General features: G+C 39.8%; 1 protein-coding gene across 7 annotated transcripts in view; it reads right to left on the bottom strand.

The window, feature by feature from the left end:
* The window catches only part of CCDC68 (coiled-coil domain containing 68), a 59,052-nt gene that overhangs the window by 14,222 nt on the left and 23,025 nt on the right, over window positions 1-21,805 (bottom strand). For all 7 annotated transcript variants that reach the window (XR_007121966.1, XM_047698051.1, XM_047698050.1 and 4 more), the window contains 7 exons: window positions 21,086-21,172; window positions 17,206-17,346; window positions 15,926-16,051; window positions 15,538-15,666; window positions 9,683-9,765; window positions 2,289-2,394; window positions 905-988 (listed from right to left, as the gene is read on the bottom strand). Coding sequence is in view for 6 of the 7 variants with exons in the window: in XM_047698051.1 (XP_047554007.1) it covers window positions 905-988; window positions 2,289-2,394; window positions 9,683-9,765; window positions 15,538-15,666; window positions 15,926-16,051; window positions 17,206-17,346; window positions 21,086-21,172 (756 nt within the window). In the remaining variant the exon portion in view is untranslated. The remainder of the gene's footprint in view (window positions 1-904; window positions 989-2,288; window positions 2,395-9,682; window positions 9,766-15,537; window positions 15,667-15,925; window positions 16,052-17,205; window positions 17,347-21,085; window positions 21,173-21,805) is intronic.

The following is a 21,805-nucleotide window of genomic DNA, read 5'->3' as shown; positions in this document are numbered from 1 at the left end:
GGGAGTCTCTGATGGAGGCCGCGGGGCCAGAACTGAGTCTTGAGCCCAGGGGGAGGGGGCGGTGGCGTCCTCGGACCCTGCAGCCTCAGTGGGCTTCGCTGCACTTCCTGGGGGGGGGGGGGGGCTCTGCCAAGCCTCGGTCTACAGCTGAAAGCCTGTAAAGGGCTTCCCTAGTGTAGAGGGGAAGGAGTGGGCAGGAAGAAAAGTCCATCTTATCACAGTAAATTATGAAGTGTTATGTTACATTTCAAAACATCGAAAAATAAGAAAATTACAAGAGGCTTCTTAAAGGGGTTGAGCCCTGAGGCAAAGTGTGCCAGCGATGATGGGGGTGAGTGGTAAAAGAGGGGGAAAGAGGACAAGTCAGGGCGGGAAGGAAACAAAGACGTAAGACAGCAAAACCAGCTACCTGGCCAGAGCTGAATTCACCCAAGATGGTCTCGACCCAGCTTCTAATTCAAGTCCACATGGAGAGATGTTCTTACCTGCCCCCACCCTCCCAGGAGAGCAAGCATTCTGGAAAATTTGGGTGAACTTTTAACAGTTATTTAATATTAATAATTTAATATTATAAAATAATGTTTAATACTTCAATAATTTTTAGGAGTACCTCTCTACAAATCTATAATTTCTTATGCATAGAAGATGCACAGGCACACACATTCACAAAAAGACACTCATAGACACACACAGACACATGTGCACTCATACATAGATACTCAGGCACGATCACACACAGACACACACACCCGCCCACCTACAGATACACCACGTCACCCTGGTACACCAGCAGACACATTCATACACAGGCTCACAGGTACACTGAGCACACACACATACACATACACACCCATTCACACACATTCACATTCACACTGAAATATACAACAGATTCCCTCCTTACCTGGGCTTCAAGGATGTTAACTTTTTCCTTCAGGTTTTCAATTCTCTTATCTTGTTCTTTTAAGTTATTTTTTAATCCTTCCATCTAAGGAAACACAATTGGAAAAATCTTGTCAGACAACAGGGATGTTCCTTAAGTCAGAACCTGCACAAGTTTCTGTAGTCCACTCACATCCATCAAACAAAAAAATTAAATTCCAAAGCATTGGCGGATTCAGCAGGTTATAGAAAATAGCAGGGCAAAGTGGCCCCTGGGGATGAGAGCATGCAGGCAGTCCTAGTAGATGTTGTAATCTTTGGAAAACCTGTTTAAACCAAATTCAGCGGGCATGCCTCCTGTGGAAAGCAGCCTTGGCCGTCCTTCTATGTTTTCAGCATGCAATGAATGCTTTCATACAGCAGATGCAGAGGCTGGAGCCATCACCCAGCATGGGGAAGCGCCCCAATGCAGAGATCTGGTCAACCGCGGCATAATGAGGTGAGCCTGCTTTGCTGGGGAAGAAAAGCATCTGCTAAAAAGCAACATCGAACTGGGGAGGTAAAGTGATGACCAGAAGATAGTGGAAAGAGAGGAAACCTGTGGATTCTAAGACTGATTCTGCCATTTCGAGCTCTGTCATTAATCTACTGTGAGCCTCCATTTTCTCCTTTGCAAAACGAGAATGTGGGATGCGCTCTAAGTCCTTCCTGGCTCCCAAGAGCCATGACTCAATTCTCCGGCCTTTTGGTGAGGTCCTAGCCAAATGTTACATTTGTATCAAGAAGGCATTGGAGTTATTCGAAATGATTCCTTTTGGAAACAAATACTCAGTAGTAAAAAAATTAGTGAAGATCTGATTTTAGGTCTAAAGGACACAGCCCAAACCAGATCAATAGATTTCTTGAAGTAAATCATATGAGTTTACAACCCACCATCCAGCCGGCTGCCACCACCATGACCTCCTCTCTTTCACCTGCCAGGATGTCCCAGAGAAGAATGGCCAGGCGACAGTGCTGTCCCACACACCTACTAAGTAAATGTACTGTTTGTGAGATTATAAAAACAGATCATTGCTTCCTCAGAAAGGGCTGAATCTTCTAATCTCCAAATCTTCTAAAGAACAGTGTACATTCTCTGGCTCAGAACACTTAAAAAAAAAAATCACTAAAACAGCTAAAGAGCAGTTAAATACAATTTTCCAAATATCTTCATTGAGAACACTATAGGTGTTGGCATACAGACTGAAGAAGGCATTGAAAACAGAGTCAGGTTGCACAGGAATAAAAAGGAAATGTCAGTGGGGAGAAAAATCTCACTGCTCGTGAAGTCCAGACAAGACGCCTGTATCCAGTCTTCTCCCTGTAAACACACTGTCTACCAGAGAAACACACTTGACTCATCTGACCTCCTGGATGACACCGCGCAGGTTCTGATGTTGGGAATGAATCACGAACTGCAGATGCGAGATCTGCTCCTGGAGAAGGGAAATCTCCATTTGAAGATTGTGGCAACTGGAAACACAAAAGGAAAAAGAGACATAAAGATGTGCTGGAGCCGTTGATTATATCCAGGCTGCCAGGCTCTCCCCACACAGGACCCTGTTACTGGGCATCAAGTGGGAGAGATGCTGGGGGCCCCATGTGCCATGCAAGACACAGAAGATCGGGGCGCCTGGGTGGCTCGGTCGTGAAGCATCTGCCTTCAGCTCAGGTCATGGTCCCAGGGTCCTGGGCTCGAGCCCTGCATCTGGCTCCCTGCTCAGCAGGAAGCCTGCTTCTCCTTCTCCCACTCCCCCTGCTTGTGTTCCCTCTCTCTGTGTCTCCCTCTGTCAAACAAATAAAATCTTAAAAAAAAAAAAAAAAGATGCGGAAGATCAACAGGCACAGAGCAGCCTCTGATGAGCTCAGACAGGTCTTGAATGAGTATACCCATTCATGTCAAAAGCTCCCTCCAGCCCAGCTGTGCCTTCCCTCCTTCCAGGAGAGGCTTGAGTCAAACTGTACTGAGCAGATAAAGCACTCACGGAACTCAACAATCTTGCCTAGAAGCACCCACACCCCCAGCACTCAACAGAATGCCCAGGTAATTACAGAAGGATAGTGGGGCCAGGATGGGGGGGGGCTAGGAACAGAGATTTTACATATAATGGGAAAACAATTTTCAATGATACAGAGTTAATATATGTTGTGGATTGCCTGTGTTTGTCTTTTATGATTATGATCACTATTATTATTTTGGCTTCCTGCTTTGGGTAATTCTACTATCTCTAACTAGGGCATTAAAAAAAAGAAAAAAAAGGAAATGAAATTAAAATTTAATTTAATTTATTAAATAAATTTGTTTTATAAATAATAAATTTAATATTTAAATATAAATAAATTTTAATTTATTTTATTAAAAAAAATTAAACTAGCTAATGGTTGGAGCTCACGTTGACCACAGTGAAAAAAGATAGATGAAGTTTGAATTTAGATTACTCATACTTTCCCGGAACTCCTTTTAGGTAACTGGATTGATTATACAGCTTTTGATTGGCCAAGATTTTCTTCTTGCCAATACTACTGGAGTTCTGAGGCGGCGTGCATTGTGGCAAGCTCCCCAAACTTGGGAGCGTTGTGACTGGATTCACACAAGCTTCCTCAGCCTCAATGTAACAGATAGAACAATTCTACTTGTATTACTTTGCAGGGATATACTGTGGGCTTAAGGAGGTAAGAGAATATGCTTTTGGAAAATAAGCTTTTTTACAGAACAATGTGTTAATATTTCTTTAACTATTAAGGTTTTAGAATCAGTAGGCAACGTCCAATGCAATTGCAATTCTGATTTTTATAGTCTCTGCAAATTTTGCAAAGGCCTTGGCTACTCATGTGACATTACAGAACATGTTCTCATTGGAAAGAAAAGAGAGTCTCATTTTGTTTCACATCATGTACTGAAACACTGCTTCTCAAACTTAATATGCATTGGAGGGTCTTATGAAGTCATGAGGGATCTTGTTAAAATGCACAGCTGATCCAGGAGGCTGGGATGGGGCTTAAGATTCTGCATTTCCAATAGGCGCCCAGGTGTTGCCAGTGAATACCGTAGCCCGTGCTTTGTGTAGCCCAGCACCGAACCACTAAAGTTGGCTCAATAACATAGGTAATATTCTCTCTCAAAGCCAAGTAATTTGCAGGTAACTTGCAATATTTAAGAAGGTCTTTTAATTTTTTCCCCTCTTTTGGCTTTGTACGACAGAGCTTTAAAAATGGTTTGTTTTACTATAGAAAAAAATTAATCTCTACGAAACCATAGAAATTCTTGCACAACTACATATATTGTATAACAATAACCATTATTATTTACTTACCCTATGGAATGAAATAAGTCATACTATAAAAATACTGTGCAATTACACAGAATATAAGTAAAATGTAGTTCATTATTGTTCATAGCATAAAAATTAGAACACTCTAAATGGTCATCAAATAGAACTAACTAAACGAATTATGCTCTATCTGTACCACTTTGATTGTACATATGCATATATATCACAAGGATAGGCCAACAGACTTGATTTGTATCAAAGATGATTCTGCAGAATGTTATAAAAAAGGATGACCCTTTCAACAAATGGTACTGAGACGACTCTACATTCATCTAAAAGAAAGAATATGAAAATTAATCCTACACTCACCTCATAGGAGAATTAAATTCCATGTAGATTGTAAATAAAGCTGGAGTCCAACAGACTTCCAGAAAATAATGTAAAAGAACATCCTCACAAATGGGCAATAGGTGAAGATTTTTTAACATCGAACTCAAAACAGTATTAAACACAAAGGGAAAGACTGGAGTCATCAAATAAGAGAGAACTGGATAGCCTCAGAACATCGGTAGCTCACATGATTAATAAAGGCATCGTGCCCAGAATATCTAAGGATACATCTACCGATCGATATGACAGATACCCCCGTAGGAAAATTAGAAAGGGACTAGAGATCCCGCACACATACACAAGATGAGTTGAGGACGTACGGATCAGAACAGCAGAGAAAGCAAAGAGAAGTGTGCCCACAGCTGCTGGTGCTGAGACTGCCCCAGGGAGGAGAGAAAGTAGGAGGAGAGCAGTAGGGAGGGGGCAGCCACACTGGGACTGCCCTGGGAGGTAAGGAGAAAGAACTCAGGATGCCTTGCAGAGGCAAGCTGGCTTTGAATACTCATCGACTGTTCATGAGCCCATAAGAAAATGTTTTAATTTATAAAAATGTTAAAGATGAATATTCCTAATGGTCTTGTTGTGTCCTATGATGACCCAGAACTCAGACCAGAGGCGAAAAAAAGGTGGCTTTAGAAAGATGGATTGGGGGCGCCTGGCCGGCTCAGTCCTTAAGCCTCTGCCTTCTGCTCAGCTCAGGTCATGATCTCAGGGTCCTGGGATCGAGCCCCTCATCAAGCTCCCTGCTCGGCAAGAAGCCTGCTTCTCACTTTGCCACTCTCCCTGCTTGTGAGCCCTCTCTTGCTGTGTCTCTCTCCATCAAATAAATAAAAAAATCTTAAAAAAAAAAAAAAAAGAAAAAAAGATGGGGTGGGTAGATGTTATGCTCCTCAAAATACAGAGCTCTAGATATTTCCCCGCATAGTCTGTGATGGTATGACCATAGAAGTCACTGTAGAAAAACAGAAATCTGAAATAGGTCTCAAGATGGAAGAAAATAATTTCTAGAAGTACTCTTGAAAACACGGCTGTCAGACTTATCTGTATTAGTACACTAGAACGGGGACTGACAGACGTTACAGAGGTTCTCTCCTAGGATTGTTCAATAAATACGAACCTAGTCACCCATTTAAGGTCTTTAAATGTGAGACTATCCTGAAATAAATCACCACTTGAGCTCCCTTCGTCTCTGCTCTTTATCTTTCTGTTAAAGCAACTCTGTCTTAATAAAGAGGTACTAAAGCAAAACCAGCAGGAAGAAAACATTATAAAGGTCAGGCATAGAAAAGGGCACGGAGCTCTTCTAACAGATGTCTAATTCATGCTCTGCCTCCCAATGTCTCCATATAAATACACAGTACATGCTGAAATCAGAAGAGAATTGAAAATCTTATACTTTGGGAAGACATAGCTGTGTTTTTCCTATCCTTCGTATTGAGTACAACTAAAAAACCTAGAGATTATATGCAAACAAACACAAGAAGGCTCTGACAGGTGGAGAGAAAGCAGACCAGTTCAGGACCTTGGAACCCAAGGCACAACACAATGGTGAGTTCCCTGGGTTTTCTTTTTGCCTCATGTACCCCAGAGTTGGAGCTGAAAACGTCTGTAGTCTGGGAATGCCAAAGAGAGCGAACAAGAAAAGCCCCATCAACAAGAGAGGAAAATCTTGGCCCTATTCAGAGGAAGGGAATCGAGGATCCTCTCTCCATTCGGCACTGAGGGAGAGGGCACAGAGCACCATTTCTGATATTCTTCCTCTGAGATTCCTTAATGCTCAAGAGAGAAAGTCTATCCTATCTTTAACTTGCAGACATGGGAAAACAAATGGCTTAGCCTTTAGTAACATGGGATGATCGTAGCATAAGTACTTGGCAAGAAACCTACCCTCAATCACTCTGATGACCAATGTCTGCCAAACACTTAGTCAAAGGAAATTGAATTAAGGGAGGGTTCTCTCTCTATCCATTCATCAGGATACTCTAACAATGATCTTTGGGTAACTTACACCATCAGAGTGCAGCATTATTCACCCACACCATACCTTACCCTCTGCTCTGCGCTGTTCTAATGGCTTTGACTTCATTGTTTTCTGGCATCAGGCTATCCTTTTTAAAAGGATTTTTCTGAAGGACAGCTCCTGTGTTTCTCCAAAAGAGTAACTCTAAAATGGACCTTTGTGTTTGTCCGTGATATCACAGGACAGAGAGACAAGCTGGGAAACTGCCTTCTGCTCATAGACACTCAGGGAATTAGGAAACCAGTCTGAGGAAAAGCTCCGGAGGTCTCCAGAAATCAAAGAAGGTCAAACCTCTTTTATAGCAAATGAGCACAGACTGCTGTGAGATTTCTGGAGCCCAAACTCCCAGCTCTTACAACTTCTGAAAGGCTGTATAATCGCTTCACCATCTAGAAGCTCAGTTTCCTCCCCGAAAAGTTGATGAAAGGATTAAATTCAATAAGGTGCCTGGGGTTACTCCATAAACAGCAAGGCACAATACATGTGTTGGTTAGTAGCGATGGTAGTACAAATACAGAGTCAACCTCGTTTTTCATGAGATGCTTCTGCCAAGTATCTTAACTGTCGTTAAAAGTAATTGTGGAGATTAGCATAATATAATTATATATTCATATCCATATGCAAAAAAACTGTCATTTTCTCCTGAATTATAGAACACTTAAAAGTCATCATTTTTAGGGGTGCCTGGGTGGCTCAGTGGGTTAAAGCCTCTGCCTTTGGCCCAGGTCATGATCCCAGGGTCCTGGGATTGAGCCCCGCATCGGGCTGTCTGCTCTGTAGGGAGCCTGCTTCCTCTTCTCTCTCTCTCTGCCTGTCTCTCTGCCTACTTGTGATCTCTGTCTGTCAAATAAATAAATAAAATCTTTAAAAAAAAAAGTCATTTTTAGAGATGCTTTTTAATATTAGAAATGCCAGGTTAGAACATATTAAATCTTTTCATCAAAATGGCAGAGTAATGGCACCTTTCAAACCCGCCATCTTGCCCAAGGGAAATTTAGTCACCCAGAACCCCCTGCTCAGAGGAGCAGCTCCAGGTTATTTTGGGGGTAAGGGAAGTCCACTTGTAGGACCGGGCATTGGTGCCTGCCAAAAGGCCGTTGGTTTGATGAGGATGTAGGAGTCTGACGAACACAAGCCAACTGCCCAATACAGGAAGTAGTATTAGGCCCATAGACTCTTTCCTCTGCAATTGGAAAGGAAAATGAAGAATATAAGCCAGCTGGAGAAAACCACTGAGAAAAGTTAATAAATCACACAGGAAAAACAAGGAACAAGGAGGAGTGAAACTGTACAAATACACATAACTGAATAGGAACAACAAAATTGTGTGTTTTTTTTAAAACCCATTAGGTGCTGAAGGGTGGTCCTCCTGCCTTCCCAGGAGATGCATCTTCTTTATGGCCATATCTGTTCAATCTTCATCTACCCAGGAATCTTCTTATTTATGGTAGCTTAACCAACTCTCTATTGCTTTAACCAAAAGAGCCTGACTCCTACTGATTCCATTTTCTTGTCACTTCACAAAGTGAATACCTCTACACACAGACAAATAATAAGTAAGATAATATTTGTGATGCCTACAATCTATGAAAATTACATAAGCCTGGATGTTCAAACACCTTTCTAGAAACACAAAACATCCATTTCCCTTAAGACATTTCTAAATCCTCCCTAAGAGCTTTCTGAGAATTCCCTATAACAGCTGCTCATATATAATAGAACAGAAAGAATAGTTCAGTTTGGTTTTTAAAATGGTTATGTTTTTGGCTCAAAGACTGACAAAAACCCTATTATCAATAAAAATCACTTTTAAAGAAAAAAAAGCAGACTCAGATTGTCTGGGCTTTTGATGGAATGCATATTGTACCAGCCAGTAGTTCTGCTGCATGGACAGGATGTTTTTCAGAAAGACAAAAAGAAAACAAAACATAATCCACAGATTTACTTAGAGTTAAGTTAGGAGTATATGCAAGTGATTCTGAAGACCTATGGATGTCGTCCACAGTACTTCCTTCATCTTCTACAGAGATGCCCTCTTAGAAAGCCACCTCCTGGGGCTATATGTTTGTTTACAAGGAAGAATGTGGGTAAATGAACATCAGTGGTATTCCAGCATGTTCTGAATATGGAAATGCAATTGTTGGGGTCAGCCCAGGTCTGGACTTTGGCATATGTGGTCCACTACATGAACATGACCCAGACAGAAAGCTGAAGCTTTTGAGAGATGAGAAGAGAAAGAGAGATCATTGGAAAGGAAAGAGAAACAGGAAAAAAAAAAAATCAAAGACCAAGAGAGAGGGATATCTGAGTATATATGATTGAATAAGTGAGAATAAGAATTTGTAATTTCTGAGGCTCATCAGAGTGCTTGATATCCTAGGAAGCAATAGTTCCAGATGGATACAATAAGACCTCAAAATGGGCTTGACTTTGAACATTATATCAGGACCTATAGCGACAGTACCAGGTTCAGAATGAGAAGGGAAGGGAAGGGGGGGGGAGTGAGGAAATTTTATATGTGATGAGCATTACATGATGTTCCACAGAATTTTTCTAAGTGCCGTGAAGTAATCCAACACTTGGGTGGTACCCCAAGTACTCGGGACTGTAACAGCTTGTAAATTACGAGTATTCGGAAATAAATCCAAAGAACTAAGAATGCATTCAGAGTAGTTCCTTCATACTCTGCAAAGTTGGGGAGCACTGTGAAAGGGTCTGACAGTTCTGCTTGAGGGCTAGCCACTTTGCTGCAGGCTACAGCTGAGACCCTTTAACAAAATCAGAAGCATTAGGAGGGAATGAAGCATCCTCTTCAACACCCCCGTCAACAGGGAAGGGACAGGCTCATTCATTCTTCAGGAGGATTGACCTTGCCCTAGTTCCCCAGTACCTCCAGGGAACTCTGCCCAGTGGGAGGGAGGGGAGGCATGTGGCTGTTCATATTAAGAAATCTTCCTTTGTCCTGCTCTTTCAGCCCTCCTGTCTCCTTGGAGTGTACTAGCCTGCTGTCCACTGGCCAGTAGACAGCAGAGAGGAAAGGTGTCAGGAACCGCTTTCGTAAGGAGGGAGATTTGCAAACCTTTTAGCATACGTAGCATTGGATTTCAGTTGCAGCAGCTTGTTTTCCAAAGACAGTTTTTTTTCTAGCAGTGTTTTCTTTTCCTAGAAGGAAATAAAATACAATTTTATTTATTTCTGTGCATGTGTGCGTGTGTTTGCTAAGTCACTCTTGCAAACTGTTGGCAAAAAGCACTTCTTATAATATTAGAAATATTTTTAAGCTAAAGAGCTCATTTCAGATGGCACTGTTACCATCCACCCCAGGGAGACCCAGCCAGCATCCTCTTGTGTGGTTTCCAAGTAGCTCAGTGACAGGTCAAGACGAGCTGTCCTCACTCCCCTCACTTGCCTGGAGAGGTTTTTCTCCTTGTCCAGCCAACAACAGAAGTATATCTTGCTCAGTCAAACTCTGCCTCTCTCCACCCCACCCAGATCCAAACTGGCAGTTCATCTCTCTAGGCATCCGCTCTCCCTCCTTCCCACCTGCTTCCTCCACAGAGACCAAGTCGCTGGTATCCAAGGACACTATTCCCCTACCTGCTCACATGGCATCTGCCAGAAAGTAGAAAAGTAGCAAATGAATTTTTAGTGAAGGAGCAAGGCCACAGGTAATAAAGTCACTTCCTAGTTAGAATAGAAGAGATATTTTGACACGGAAAGAGAAAACCTAAAAAATACCTAAATATCATTATTAAACCAAATTCTTTCCAGTTAAAAGAAAAATAGTAATCCATGAAAAACCAAGCTGGGATGATTGTGGGTGGTTGTTGTTGTTGTTGTTTTTAATATTTGATGGCAAGAGATGTTTTGACACTGTTTACAATGCCGTTTAAAACCACTCCTGCTGCAGTATTTATGCGGGTAAATTACGAAATGCGGTGTTATAGAGCGAAAATATGGGAATCTCTTTGGACATGGACTGACCTAGTTTTGAAACTGGGACTGTAATAATTTTTGCCAAGGCTTTAACCTCTCTGGGCCTTATGTTTGTTAAATTAGCCAAAACTTGGAAATCGAAATCATCTATGAATGTAATGTCCTACTGGGTCACTGTTGAATAACCAATCCTCATGCAGAATGTCTGTGTTTGACTTTATTGTTTACGATTTGATTAGAGCCCTGACTCTGTGAAGTTGTATGTTCATTTGTAGATTTCTGCCTGGTAGAAAAGATAATCCCACAGGTTACAGTTTGATTGCCTTCAAAAATATTAACCAGTTTTGTATCTAATCTAGTAATCTGATCCTATATTTCTTTTTTCAAAATGCCTATACATAGCCAGTTTCTCCAAATCTTCTATTTAAACCGGTTTTACCATCTTACTGCTTCCCTTATTAATGAATGAGTTGAGTAAAATATCTGACATGTATTCATTCTATATGTTTTTAAGTCATGGTCTTTTAAAGTCATGACTTTTCGAACATCCCTAAAATAGGGATAATGCTACCTATATTGAAACGGTTGGGATGGTTGGAGATACTATATGTGAAAGCCCCAAATGCTTCTCTTGTACATATTAAGATTTATAATAATTTATAATAATATAAGGTGCCAAACACTTCCTGTCTTACGTGCTATCATTTTTTAAGTTTATATTAAATTCTTTCAATTTTTTTCTCTAGCATTCTTGTCACATATAGGAATCTAACTTGTGTTCCCTAGCTGTGTTCAACTTATTTTTGAGGGATCATGGGTATGCCTTGTAAGCTTATTATGATACTTGGATCATCCAAGAAATACATCACTGGTAATATATTTTGACTTTGTAGGGAGGAAAATGGTGTTTAACATCCCTCCTAATGGACTTACTATCCATGAATGGATCTTCATAACCAGGGTTCAAGCAGACTGGACAACTGGACAAGTAAACATTTGACTCTGGCCAAGGTTTCAGCACGGAGCCTGGACTCTTAATGCTTCCTCTCTGACAACACGGATAATCACACAGTGTGTGCTGGCACTTGTTCTCAGGGACAGCGTCTTGTGGGAAAGGAAAGGAGTTCACAGCACCACCCAGTGGGCAAAACACTCTTCCCAAAACTGCCCCTCTGGGGAGCTCAAGCGCTCCCTCCCCCTAGTGATCAAAGTGGAGTAGACACCAATTTAAATAATTGCCTTTTGTTAACTTCTAAATGATTTAGGAACCAAGTATATCATTGTTATCTGATGCCAGAGAAGATGGGGGCATCATGGAAAGCATGTTGAACCGGTAACTGGAGGACAGTGGAATCGTTCCTGGTTCCCACTATCCTCATTTATAAAATGGTGATGAGGAAACTAGGTGGTCTCAAAAGCACCTCTGAGCTCTAAAATTCTAATAGAGCTAAATCAATGACACTGGAAAACAAATATGAAGCAAAAGAATTGCACTGCTAGCAAAAGGAACATATGCCGTATTAAAACGCTCTTATTGGGCGGTTTTGCTGGCTTATCACTGTGTTTACGGAATTCATTTTCACTGCATTCCTGATTAAAGTGGGACAGATGGTGAAGGTTTTAAGTAATGTGTTCATTACCAGACCTCATACCACTAATGGCTATTTACTGGAGCAGTGGTTTGTTCAAGTGAGTAGAAAATGAATCCTTCTCCAGGGGCCACCCACTACCAGGGCAATATTTATCAACTTCTGTGTGGGTGTTCACTTTTCATTTTCATTTTCTTTCTGAACTTCTATCTTTCTCCTACTAAGGCAGAAATCTAGAGTTACCCCTCCTCTCATTCTGATACACACCCCCTACCTGAGGAAACATTCATCACAGCCTTAAAAGTATTCTTGGTATTACCCTAAAATAAGAAGGTATTGCCAAGTTTTGCTCCTTATAGTTTAATTTGTTTGTTTTACAGATGCAACATCCCTTTTAAAAAAACTCCTGCACAGTGTCCTTCCATCCATTCCCACCTACCTCCACCTCCACCTCCCTGAGGTTCCAATAAGCCCCACTCCAGGAAATTACTGAACTAGAATATTCTGGAAGGTTCCTGCATGGCCATGAACCATGGGCATCCTATCCACTTACTTTGTCACAGAGCACCTAGAGACAGCCCACCATTATGGGTCAATATCAAAATAAAGGCCAAAAAAAAAAAAAAAAACACACAAAAAAGATAAATGCTAAGCTATTTCTTCTCAAAAATGCTTACCAGTATCTAAGCCAGTCAGCTTTATTCTGGGGTACTTTCCCCTACCTTCAGTATGGTTGTTTGCTTCCCTAGGAGAATGAATGAAAAGAAGTAGGAGAAGTTCCTGGAGTACCACGGAACCCAGATATCCTACATTGCAATTTCCACAAAGACACTACACCTGGTCCATTCACAAACAGATACCCAGCCTCTAGCTTTGACTGGTACATGGTACTCGAGCATTTGTTGAGTAAACAGTCAAGTGACTGTAAGCCACAATTCTGAGATGAACTCACATTCAGTACAGACTTCGCAGGATTTCTAAGAAATAGAAATGATACTCCACAGCTGGCTATTAAATCTGGCCTATTGTTACTGGGTTTGGGTTGGAGGTGATCACTAGTCTAAATTCAAATGAAAGCTGGTTAATCAGCCCTATTTGCATTCCGGAATTGTCTTCCTTTCCTAAAGGCAAATGTTCTTTGTGCTGAGATTGTGAAACTATTTATTACAGGATAAATATTCTAATACTACAAAGTAGTCATCCAAATGTTACAGTTTGTCCAAAATATCCTAACTATAAACTGTCTGCACTGCAGCAAACCAGCTGCTTAAGGATATTCTAGCCCAGAGATTCTGGGGACAGTAACACATTCAGTGACCCACCACACAACATACACAACATAGAGGTAGCTATATATTATTATTACTAGATTCAGTTAAATTTGGGCTTATTTAATTTTTGTAATTTCCTCATAGGATCTTCATTGGCTCTACAAATTCAACCAAACTCAATGTTACAAATTAAGTGACTGGGAAATATGTAAAAAATTAACCAAATTCCTTTGGCAAGAAACATGAATATTGAAATGTGACGCTTTTGAAGTGACATTTCTCAAATGGCATCAACTCAAGGAGACATAAAGCAGAATAAGGCTGAGAAGGGAAGAGGCAAATCAGGGAATTACTATAATAAATATAAAAATTTATTGACAGGCAGCAGTCAAAGCCTATATTCTTTAAGATTTTATTTTTAAGTAATCTCCACACCCAATGTGAGGCTCGAACTTACAACCCTGAGAATAAGAGTCTTCTGCTCCATTGAATGAGCCAGGCATCCAGGCACCTCCAAAGCCTATATTCTTATCTACCCCAAATTCAGTTTCAGAGAGCCCAGTTCTCTATTAGTTTGTTTTGCCACTAAAACCCCAGTATTCCTTGGTTTGTCTGTATTCTAAATTCTAAGGGATGCGTTATTTAATGGATGGGCTCACCTTTTGCATATATTTGGAGTGTCAGCCCCTCAAAGGCACACTGCATGAAGTTTTTAAGAATTTTTTGCTCTGTCCCAACTCTTCTCTAAATTGTCTCTTATGGAAGTTCTAATTCCTACAGGAGGTCTTTTCTTTTCTTTTCTTTCTTTTTTTTTTTTTTAAGATTATATTTATTTATTTGACAGAGAAAGAGAGATCACAAGTAGGCAGAGAGGCAGGCAGAGAGAAAGGGGGAAGCAGGCTCCCCACCGAGCAGGGAGCCTGATGTGGGGGCTCCATCCCAGGACCCTGAGATCATGACCTGAGCTGAAGGCAGAGGCCCAACCCACAGAGCCACCCAGGTGCCCCCAGGATTGCTTTTCTTAATGTGAATTATATCTGTTCTAATGCGCCATAGGTATTCACAACCCTAAAGTGAACTCGGGCAGCCACTGTATGACTATGTCCCTGACTCTAATACGTAGGACTGCTGTGATTACAGGGATCCACTATATGATGGCTAGTAATAGGTGGGCTTGTGATGGTTCCCATTGTTTCTACTCGCAGCCTCATCCGCTTCCCCTTTCTAAGGCAGACATGCACTAGAGAAAGTGACAGAGGATGATATGACCGCAGTATTTGTAGAGCAGTCAATCAGTGACTATTCAGATCATTCTAAGTGTGTAAGAGGAGGAAATAACATTATTGAGTACTTCCTGCAGTCTTAGTAGTTGCAAAGAATACTTACTTTCAATTAATATCTCACTTATTCTAGGGGTGCCCGGGTGGCTCATTGGTTGGGCATCCTGCTCTTGATTTTGGCTCAGATCATGATCTCAGGGTCATGAAATCAAGCCCCCTGTTGGGTTCTACAGTCAGCAGAGGGCCTGCTTGAGATTCTCCCTCTCCCTCTCCTTCTGCCCCACCCCTCCCCTCCCACTGCTCGCTTTAGCATACATAATTTCTCTCTAAAATATATATAATTATGGGGCTCTTGGTGGCTCAGTCATTAAGAGTCCACCTTTGGCTCAGGTCATGATCCCAGGGTCCTAGGATCGAGCCCCATATCAGGCTCCCTGCTTGGTGGGGGGTCGGCTTCTCCCTCTTCCACTCCCCCTGCTTGTGTTCCCTCTCTCACTGTGTCTCTCTCTGTCAAATAAATTTTAAAAATCTTTAAAAAATATATATATAATTATACAAATATATTTAATTATATAAATTTATAAATTATATTTATATGCTATATAAATAACACATATAACATACATATAACATATATAACATATATAAATATATATAGATATAACTATAAATGTATATATATGTGTGTGTGTGTATATATATGTGTATACACATATATATGTGTATATACACATGTATATGTGTATACACATATATATACACACACACACATATATCTTATTTATTTTAGCATTACTTTCTTTCATTCTCTCCCTAACTCTATCCAGAAGAAATTCCTTTATATCCCCAGGAGCTCACCTTTTCCATCCTCTCTACAAGGTTCTCCAGCTCTGTGATTTGCTTATGTTTTTCTTCAAGCTTTTCAGCAATTTGATTCAGATTTTCAACATGTTGTTTCAATTGCTGTTCCTTTTCAAGTTTGTTAACCTTTGGTCAGAAAAACAACTGTCAAACTCTTGCTTTTATTAAATTTACACAGATATTTTCTTGCTCTATAATGCTGAGTAGCCAAAAAAAAATTTAATAATTCACCTTGATTGAAATTACCCTTTTGAATTTTGGGTTTCATTCAAAACAAACCCGATGGGCTACAACAACACTGAAGCCATGTAGAATTAATGAGATATTAGTATTCCTAGAATGGTTACATGTTTGTTTTCCCATTGACATGGGGCTAGCTCCCTACCTCCAGTAAGTGTTTACCAGCCTCATGGTTCTTTCTAACTTCTTCAGACTGTGTCTGGTAGATTTCAAATAACCTGTGGGCCATGTTTCTCAGAGCTGCTGCTCCTGCTTGTCTGGAGGCTTCCAGCTGGGAAGAGAGGTCATGAATGTTTTGACATTTACAGCAAAAATGGGTTAAGGACAGAACAGTTTGATAAGGGGTAGAAAACAGGTTGTAACTGTACCATTTGCACCCTCCTAGACCATAGAGCAGAGAAATGATCTGGTAAGAGGAAAAGGTACAATGAGAAATGCCCTATTTAGGAAAACTGTTGTGCAGAAGGATTTGCACGACGACTGACCAGGCCAACCCACAGCTCCGAGTCAATGCCCTGCGTTTATAAACTGCACCCTTCAAAGACAGCACAGTGCCTTCTCAGCTTATACACTTATTTGCGTTGTATCATTGATATCCGCAACAGTACTAAGAGATGTATTTTCCTAAATTAGCCATGGGACAAGATGTGAAGATTAAGGGCAAGTGTCATGAATTTCTCAAAGGACTTAACCTAAAGAAATAATCAAGAATGGCCACAAAGATTTACCTACAGAGCTATTCATTGCAGGACTGCCTACATAACAAACAAACAAACAAAAAATAAAGCATCCAAGAATAGATTAATTAAATAAAATGATGAGACATTTGATGTTGAGTGCTCTCATTAATATTAATTAAACATGAAAGACTTAAAATTATTTAGTAAGAACAGTTAACTGACCCTTCTAACACATTATTCAGTGTAAGACATGGCATTAACTGTAGGCACAACAGAGATCTCTGGAACGGATTCATCTTGCACAACTGAAACTGTATCCACTGAACTTTTGTAAAATCTTTTCAATAGTAAACATCATCTCCAAAATAAAACAGTGAGATTTTAATTTATGAAATGGAAAATGTTTCTCTATGTAGATGAGCATCTGTGTGTATCTGTGGATGTATAAGGAAGTTTGTCTGCTTTTACACATCCATGAAACTATCTTATTGGCTCAAAAATCCAAAATTAGAAATTTCTCCTAATGGGGCAACTGGGTGGCTCAGTCAGTGAAGCATCCAACTCCTGGTTTTGGCTCAGGTTGTGGTATCAGGGTTGTGAGATTAAGTCCCACATCAGGTTCCACGTTCAGCAAGGAATCTGCTTGAGAGTGTGTCCTCCCTTTCCTCTTGCCCCTCCTCATTCTCTCCCAAAATAAAAAATAAATAAAATCTAAAAAAAAAAAAATTTCTCCTGATAACCATACCTTGATTTTCAATATTTCATTTTCTTTGTTCATTTCTAAGAGCTGCTCTTCCTTTCCTTTCATCCTTTCCATGAGCAGATCTAAATGGCCACAAGAGGGGTCCATTTCAGAATCAGAGCCATTTCCAATGTTTCGACAGTGCTGAAATGAAAAACACGAAAATCCTCAATCTGACTATTCCTTTCCTCTACAAATTTGACAACAATTAATTATCACTCACTATTACATATACCAAAAAAGATTCAGCTCAACACAAGGAAAATACTGTATTTTGAATTTCAAATATCAATGGGGAATTCTAGATGAAGTAGCTTCCTCTGTATTTGCTCAAAAATTGATTAGATTATTATATCAAAAAAAAAAAAAAAAAAGGTAGGGGCACCTGGTGGCTCAGTGGGTTAAAGCCAGGATCTCAGGGTCCTGGGATAGAGCCCCACATCGGGCTCTCTGCTCAGAGGGAAACTGCTTCCCCCTCTCTCTTTCTGCTGCCTCTCTGCCTACTGTGATCTCTGTTTGTCAAATAAATAAATAAAATCTTTAAAAAAAAAGGTATTGGTACATATTTTATACTATTATATTTCCTATAATTTATATATACCATTAAGTCTTTTTAGGAGATAAATAATATCTACTGGACCAATTTTTTTCCTTTTTAATTTAAATTGCAGACATAAGTACATTTTGATTACATTGTATTATAAGCTAATATAAGCAGGCTTAATAGTTACCATATGTAATATTCAACATTCAATGGTGCTCCACTGTAATCACCCCATATAAAATTTCCAGAGATGTCAGAACTGAATGTTATTACCAGTATAAACTCAGTATAAACTCTAGCCCACTGAAAATACACTTAGAGCATAAGATAATTTTCATCTGGAATCAAGGACACGTGGCAGTGGAAAGGAAATCTGAAATTATCTAATTCAACTACATCCATTTTACAGATATGAAAAGTGAGGTACTGAGCCCAGGTTTATGCAGTAAGTGGGGAGCTCATGAAACAGCCACTCGAGTATCCGTCTTATGCTTTCTGCTCTTCCAAATTATTTCAAGACAGACTAAGGAATTACACAATTCTACATACCCTACGTGAAACAATTAAAAAATAACAGCTTCTCTTTAGGAAGCATCTATCATGTGCCACATAATCTTTCAGATGTTTGATAAACACCACTTTGTCTGAATACTTAAAACACTAGAAGGCACTATGCCCCTGTTATACAGAGGAGAAAATTGAAGAGGAGAGTATTTCACTAACAAGCCTGAGGTTATACCTGAAATAACTACCAGAGCCAGAATTAGAATCCAAATTTGTTTTACAAAGCCAAAATTCTTTTCATTACAAAAAAATGGACTACGTTTACAGAAAAAAAAAAAAAAAGAGAGAGAGAGAGAATATACTGCATGTAAATCATATAGTCACTATAATTCCAACAGGGTTTTATTTTCTCTACTCCAGATCCTACTATATACTCTCACTCTCTGTATATAGAAGTTATTTTGTTTTTTAATTTGTTAAAGAATGCTTGATGGAGAGACTTGTAGAAGGCGGGTTGCTGGCAGCAAGAGATAGCTACAAAGGTCATGGATGAGTGCATGTTGAACTTTAATGTGCTTATGAGTCACTTGGTGATAGATCTGGTGAAAACACAGATTCTGATTCAAGAGGTCTGGGGTGGGGCTCTAGATGTTGCATTTCTTTCTTTCTTTTTTTTTTTTTTTTAAGCCATAGAAGAATATTTGTCGACATGGGAAAATGTGAACAATATAATTCTACATGAAATATGCAGGATATAAAACAATATATCCAGTAATACCATTTTATAGAAAGAAAAATAGCCATATATGCAAAATCATGCATAGGAAAAAAAACCCGGAAGGATGTACCTAGCAAATGTTAATAATGATTATCTCCAGAGAGTGGAATTAGAAGCAATTATACAATTTTTTCCAGTAAATTTCACCTGCCCCCCAAACAGTATCTGCTTTGGGCTCTTCTTTCCCAGATGCTGCATTTCTAAAGAGCTCCCTGAAGTATCAGGGACTGCAGCCCACACCTGGAGAGCAGCAAAGCCCGAGATCATGACCACAAAATTCCTACATGGACGTTGTTCAGATATTGTGGGGGAAGGGGCAGGTACTTGGAGGCTGTTATTTGTCTGCCAGTCATCTGAGGTTTGAGATGACCAAGGCAGACCCACTAGCTGCACAATTCATCTCTATTCCCAAGAAGCTCCTCCTATCAAGGTCACCAACAACCTCCCCATTGTTGTATGCAGTGGTCAAGGTTCACTCCTCAACTTATTTGGCCCATAGGCACCATTTCGCACAGTCGCTCCTCCTCCCGTTTCTGAAACCCTTTTTCACTCGTCTTCAGTGACTCCAGTCTCTCCTGGTTTTCCTTCTAATTCACTATAGCTTCTTTCCGCAGCCTGGCATGGTGATTCTTCTTCTTTCTCCTAAGTACTGGGTATCTCAGAACTCAGTGCTCAAATATTCTGTCCTTTCTTTTGGTTTTTAAGATTTACTTATTTATTTTTGAGAGAGAGAGAGAGAGAGAGTGCTCCTGTGCGCATGAGTTGGGGGGCGGAGGGAGAGAATCCTCAAGCAGACTCCCCACTGGGCACAGAGCAGAGGCGGGTCTCAATCTTAGGACCCAGAAGATGATGACCTGAGCCAAAACCAAGAGTCACAGATGCTCAGGTGACTGAGCCACCCAGGTGCCCCTGTCATTTCTACTGACACTCATTTGTTTGGTGATCTCCTCTAATTTTGGAACTTTAAACGCTATCCTTATTCCCCAAATCTCTGCCCTATAGCCTGAACCTTCGAGCCCAGACCCTTCAACCCCAGAATCAGACATGCAGGACTCATTAGAAACCTCCACTTAGAGGTCTAATAACTCAATAGAACCAAAATGGAATTTTGTATCTTTCTTACCATTCACAAACATTAACTTTTTTTCCCCTAGTTTCTGAGCACTTAATATAAGAAAATATTTGGAGCTAGTTGTGTCAGTTCGGGTGAGGATGATAAAGGGAACAATGTTTATGCCTCATATCCTATGTGCTGCATTCTCGGTGGCCATACTATATAGAGGACAACATTGACATTGATGAGGTGCACTTGGCTGAGATGAGCTCTAATCTGCATAAACCAGACAAGGCTACATGTAGATTGCTTGATGTAAAGAATATAAGGCCAGTTGAAGAGGAGAGAGAAATTTAAGTTTATCAATAATCTGATCAATTGACCTAAAATCCTAACAGCTTCAACTCTGTGTCCACTGGTGTGACCCAGATGAGTCTAAAAGGTTGTACCTCCATCTATCTTTGGGAAACTTCACTGCCATATATCCTGGCTAGGCTGACACTTCCCATATACTTTAGATAAGTAAGCTCCATTGAAAATATTCAAGTACGGTCTTGAGTCGCCTGGGTGGCTCAGTGGGTTAAGCCTCTGCCTTCGGCTCAGGTCATGATCTCAGGGTCCTGGGATTGAGACCTGTGTCGGGCTCTCTGCTCAGCAGGGAGTCTGCTTCCCCCTCTCTCTCTGCCTGCCTCTCTCTCTACCTGTGATCTCTCTCTCTCTCTCTCTCAAATAAGTAAATAAAATCTTAAAAAAAATTAAAATAAAATATTCAAGTAGGGTCTAGTCATTCCAATCTGAGCCTACTAATAACATCTGTGGTTAAATATTTCATACACATGCCCATTAACATCTTTAGATACTGACAATATTTAACATTCATCATTCAAAGCTTCAAAGGATAATTTAATAATTATATCTTAGAAAAGTTATTAAAATAAGGTTTATACTGTATTATGTTTATTTAATGAAGGAAGAAAGTGGTACATTTTGATCAATTTATTACCTTTGTTTCTAGTTTGTCATTTGTATGCTTATGTCCTACTTCATCTTTAAAAACTTGGTTTCGGATCTTTTCCAGAGTAGCTCGGATCTAGAAGAAAAAAATATTTATTTTCTTTCAAAGGCATTTAATGCCAAATACTTATTTTCTTTATATAAGCTATAGTATACCTGATTTATCTGGAATGTAATACATAAATACTGATCTCAGATTTAAATAACTGCCATCAACCCGAGTTGGATTTGGGCTAATATCGTTTAGATTGCAGAAAATGAACATTTGGTCTTTATAATTCTTTCTTAGTCAAACCCAAAATATAACCTAAGTGAATATTATACCAGAAAATAATTACCACTTAGTAATTAGTATTTAATACTATTTAATTCTATTTTTCCTATGTAGTAATTTAGTACTAATTTACTATTTAGTAATTACTATAAAACAATTACTATTTAGTAATCACTACAAAATAATGACTAGCTAGTAATTACTAGAGAATAATTACTATTTAGTAATTACTATAGAATAATTGCTAAGAGGAGATGATACAAATTTATGCAGGAAATATAAGCCCCATGTCTTACTGACCTCTAGAATTGCAAAACACTCAAAGATGAATTAATTGATCTGAATAAGTTACCAACTATCTCTGTCCAAATGCTTCTCTCTGTTCTAAGAAACAGTTCCTAAGAATATATACTTTTGTCAGCCATTATCCCTGGA

This window comes from Lutra lutra, chromosome 12 (assembly GCF_902655055.1).
Source record: "Lutra lutra chromosome 12, mLutLut1.2, whole genome shotgun sequence".
Taxonomy (NCBI): Eukaryota; Metazoa; Chordata; class Mammalia; order Carnivora; family Mustelidae; genus Lutra; species Lutra lutra.
This window is presented reverse-complemented; position numbering and strand designations above follow the sequence as displayed.